Here is a 4967-nt window from a genome sequence, read left to right as displayed (position 1 = left end):
TCTCCTCTCCTCTCCTCTCTCACGTGGTTATAACCAATCTCCTCTCTCTCCTTTGTTTCCCTCTCCTCCTTCCTTCTCCTTTTGTCTTCCCTCCCTCTGTCCCTGCACCTCTTCCCTGCCCTGCTCTCTCTCCCTCTCTCACATGGGTATATAAACGATCCCCCTCTCCCTTTGTCTCTCCCTCCCCCTCCCCGCTCTTGCCCATTCTGTCCATCCCTATCTCCTTTATCTCTACTGTCTCTCTACGTCTCCTCCTCTCCTCTGCCTCCTTCTCGCCTCCTCCTCCTTCCCTCCTCCTGCTTTCCTCTTCCCTCTCTTTTCCTCCTCACCCCTCTCTCTCTCACATCCTCCCTCTCCCCTACTCCTCCCCTCCCTCTCTCCTCTCCTCCCCTCCCCTCTCCCTCTCCCTCCTTCTCCTCCTCCTTCTCCTGCTCCTCCTCTCTCTCCTCCTCTCCTCCTCCTCCTCTCCTATCCTCTCTCCTCCTCCTCTCCTGGCCTGCAGTTTGCCTCCTCAGGGCTGTTTACTGTGTGGCTCTTGTGGTTTCTGATCTAGTGGCCTTTCTCAGCTTCCGTACCAACCCCTCTACCCTGAGCTGAGGTCCTCCCCTCCTGCCTCTGAGGTGAGCCTGGCCTAGCCTCGCTTAGCCTAGCCCTGCTTATCATCACCTACCATCACCTAGCCTCACTTAGCCTAGCCTAGCCCTGCTTATCATCACCTAACCCTGCCTGGCATCACATCGCATAAGTTAGCCTAGCCCTGTTTACTATCACCTAGCATCACTTAGCCTCGCTTAGCCTAGCCTACTACCACCACCTAACCTCGCTTAGCCTAGCCTACTACCACCTAACCCTGCCTAGTATCACATGGCATAAGTTAGCCTAGCCCTGTTTACCATCACCTAGCATCACCTGGTCTCGCTTAGCCTAGTCCAGCCCACCATCACCTAGCCTCGATTAGTCTAGCCTTGCCTACCATCATCTAGCTTAGCCTAGTCCTGCCTACCATCACCTAGACCTGCATACCATTATTTAGCATCACCTAGCCTCGCGTAGCCTAGCCCTGCCTACCATTACCCAGCCCTGCCTATCATCATGTAGCATCATCTACCATCACATAGCATCAGATAGCCTAGTCCTGCCTAGTATCACAGTCTCATCTACCATTAGCCTAGCCCTGCCTACTACCATCACGTAGAACCATCTACCATCACATGGCATCACATAGTGTAGCCTTGTCTAGCATCACATAGCCTGACATAGCTTTATCCTGCCTAGAACAACCTAGCTTAATGTCATCTATCATCGCCTCACATCAGCTAGCATAATGCATCACATAGCATGGACTAGCATCATTTACTTTGACCTACTATAATGTAGCATTACTTAGCATGACCTAGCATGAGCAAGCTTAACCTTGCATTACACAACATTGCCATGCATCACCTTCACATCAAATAGCATCAACTAGCCTCACCTAGCCCTGTGTAGCATCACATCTTTACATGGCATCGCCTAGGCTGGCCTAGCATCACCTAACCTCACTTAGCCTTGCCTCACTAAGCATCACACAGCCAAGTCTAACATTGCTTAAACTTGCCTAGCATCACCTAACACTGACTTTGCATCACCTAACATTGCCTAGCCCTGCGTAGCATCTTTTAGCACCATCTAGCAATGCCTTGCCTCACCTAGCATGCCATAGGCTGGTCTGACCTTGCTCACTTAGCATTGACCTTTGCATTGCTCAGCCTTGCCTAGCATCGCCTTACCTTACCTAGCATTGTCTAGCATCCCCTAACCTCACCCAGTGTTGCCAAATTAACGAATTTGTCGCTAGATTTAGAGACTTTTGCCGTCCCTGGCGAAACATAAAAACATTGTTTTTCAACATAATTGTAACTTTGCACCGCCATCAGAAGTGTTACTCACGATTAAGCAGGGCTGCAGATTAGCCCTGATCTCCAAAAAGTAGCTTGCACTGCCCATTTGTATTATGAACGTAGGCATGTGGGCATGTTTTCTACAGATCAGCTTCACGCTGTGACATCATACGTAACGTCATGACATCATCTAGCGACTTCTAGCGACTTTTCAGCAAGCCAATAGCGACTTTTTTTGGCAATACTGGCCTCGCCTAGCATCACCTAACCTTACCTAGCATTGCTTAGCTTAGCGTCACCTTGCATCACCATCTCATCTCTTGTGCCAGAACTCCACTCCTCCTATTAAAGACCCCATCCTCTTCTCCACTCCTCCTTTTAAATACTCTGTACATCCCACCATCTACTTTCTTCCATCCCTCCCCTGCTCCTGCTCTAATCCTCTTAGATATGTATATACCCTCCTCCTCCTCTCCTCTTCCTCTTACAGCACATCCCATCCTCCCTCACTCATGCCACCTCCTCCACTCCTCCTTTTCTCTTCTCTGCATATCTTCTCTAAGGGATGCAGCCTGCGTGCTGTGGGAGGACCATCTTACAGTCTCCACTTCTCTCACAGATCCATCCTACCTTTTCCAGTCTTCTCTTCTCTTCTCTTCTCACAGAGCCATCCTCCATTCCTCTCTTCTCTTCTCTTCTCTTCTCTTCTCTTCTCTTCTCTTCTCTTCTCTTCTCTTCTCTTCTCTTCTCTTCTCTTCTCTTCTCTTCTCTTCTCTTCTCTTCTCTTCTCTTCCCTTCTCTCACAGATTCCTCTCCTCTCTTCTCACAGATCCATTCTACATCAGTGTATCCATCCACCTCGCCTCTTCTCTTCTATCACAAGAATATTCTCACCTCTTTTCCTCTTTTCAGAGAACCATATCACCTCCTCTATACTCTTCCTCTCAGAGATCACTCTAACCATATCCATTTCACATCCTCCACTCCTCCTTTGGGAAACCTATCTACTCTTCACCACCTTCCCACCTGTTCTGCACCTCTTCATGGATCACCATTGTGACCATCCTTTGCCTTGCGATGATGTCATCAAACTGCGACGCTATTCATTCAATTCACATTCCATCAGTCTATTCTTCTCCTCCATGCCATGTTCTGGCCTGGCCTGTTTTGCTCTTCCATGCTGTTTTCTCCTCTGCTTTGCTACTATAAGAGAAGACAGATGATTCATGAACTGTTTCCACAATGTTTTATCTTTCATGCGCACAATTTTTCAAATTAATTATTGTTATTGTATTATTTATTATTATTATATCTTTTCCCTCCTCCATCTATCTGTGGTGCTGCCTCATAGGATGACATGTGGAGTTATTTAATTCATCATTATTTTTATTGTTATTATTATTATTATTACTACCTTTGTTTTTATTATTTTCTAAATTATTATTATTATTTAATAATATTCTATCTGCACTGCTGCCTCTCATGATGACATGCATGTTATTATTTAATATTATCTTTTCCCTCCTCTGTCGGGATGACATGCTATATTATTATTTTCATTATTATTATGATATTGTTATATATATATATATATATATATATATATATATATATATATATATATATGTATATGTATGTATATATATATATATATATATATATATATATGTGTGTGTGTGTGTGTGTGTGTATATATATGTATATATATAATGTGTTCATTATATGTGTATTTTATGTTCATTATATGTGTATACTATGTTTCTCAGGATGACATGCAGAGAGTGATCGACCAGCAGCTGATGGACAAGCACCAGGAGGAATGGGACACGCCCTACTCCTTCTCCTCAGCCAATGGGGGCTCTCGACGCACCTCAGGCTCCGCCTCTCGACGCTCCCACCGCGACAGAAGGCTCTTCTCCTTCTTCAAGAAGAACTGAGAGCCAAGAAGCGAGGGATACAGAGAGAGAGAGAGAGGAGAGAGAGAGAGGGGAGAAGAGGGAGAGTGGTTTAACTCAAAACACAACCTCTTGCCAAAGACTGATTGTAAATGCACAGAAATAATTAAGTACAGAGGAGGAACAGAGACGGATGATGCAACACAATGTGACAAGTGACAGAGCTATGCAGAGAGAGAGAGAGAGAGAGAGAGAGAGAGAGAGAGAGAGAGAGAGAGAGAGAGAGAGAGAGAGAGAGAGAGAGATGCTGGCAGAGAGATATGTTGACCAATAGATGAATTAAGAGATAGAAAAGATCTTGAAATCGAGGTATGAAGTGAGAGAGTAAGCAGAAAAACGAAAGCTTTTGGATGATGGACAATCTGAACGAGAATAGGTCCAATACTGGGCCTGACCAAGGGGAGAGGGGGGGTGAGGGGCTGGTCCAATCAATGATGTCAAAGGTCAGATTTAAAAGATCGGGGGTGGATGGGGGTTATTGTGGAGGTCGGGAGGTTTGGGGGTTGGGGGTGTGTAAGCACTGAAGCCAAAGCTGCCACTCAGGGAAAGCTGGTTTGTCAGAGGTAGACCACGAGGCCTTACTCTACTGTGTGGTGCCCCCTGGTGGACATGTTTAACTACAGCAGGGTGGGGATCACCACACAGCGTTGCCTTGCCTGTTTACATCAAAGATGATATACTAGCCTATGCCCCAAGAGGATACATCATGACGCCAAACACATGTTTGATCCTATTGCTACTATGCCGCTATAAAATATCTCGCCCTGTTAACTGCCATCTTTACTCTCACAGACATGAACTATAATAACATACATACATGTATCTCGCTTTTGCTATCAATCTGACAACAAACTCATGTCAGTACTAATGCCAGAAACACATTCTGCCCTACAAAGCAAGAAGGCAGTAACTGCATTGCTGTTATAAATGAGTTACTATTACTCTAATGCAATATATATCAAACACTAAAATGAAATAAAATGATTGATCTGCAAAAAAGGTGGTAATATAAAGTAACACAACTGTCACATGTCAATAATCTCCCAAAAACCACTTATACTGGATTGCAGTAGCATTTTAAAGTCAATTTGCTCAGTTTTGAGCTCTGCGCAGTTACTGCCTTTTTGCTTTG

The 4967-nt window shown here is 45.1% G+C and overlaps 1 protein-coding gene across 1 annotated transcript in view; it reads left to right on the top strand.

Moving 5' to 3' along the window:
• bicdl1 (BICD family like cargo adaptor 1) overlaps positions 1-3985 on the top strand; it is a 68812-nt gene extending 64827 nt beyond the window's left edge. The window contains exon 12 of the mRNA XM_063193594.1: positions 3647-3985. Coding sequence (XP_063049664.1) covers positions 3647-3817 — 171 coding nt within the window. The 3' untranslated portion in view covers positions 3818-3985. The remainder of the gene's footprint in view (positions 1-3646) is intronic.
• The last annotated feature ends 982 nt before the right edge of the window (positions 3986-4967 follow it).

Source organism: Engraulis encrasicolus, unplaced genomic scaffold (assembly GCF_034702125.1).
Source record: "Engraulis encrasicolus isolate BLACKSEA-1 unplaced genomic scaffold, IST_EnEncr_1.0 scaffold_47_np1212, whole genome shotgun sequence".
Classification (NCBI taxonomy): Eukaryota; Metazoa; Chordata; class Actinopteri; order Clupeiformes; family Engraulidae; genus Engraulis; species Engraulis encrasicolus.
Note: the sequence above shows the minus strand (reverse complement) of the source record. Positions and strands in the feature narration are given on the sequence as shown.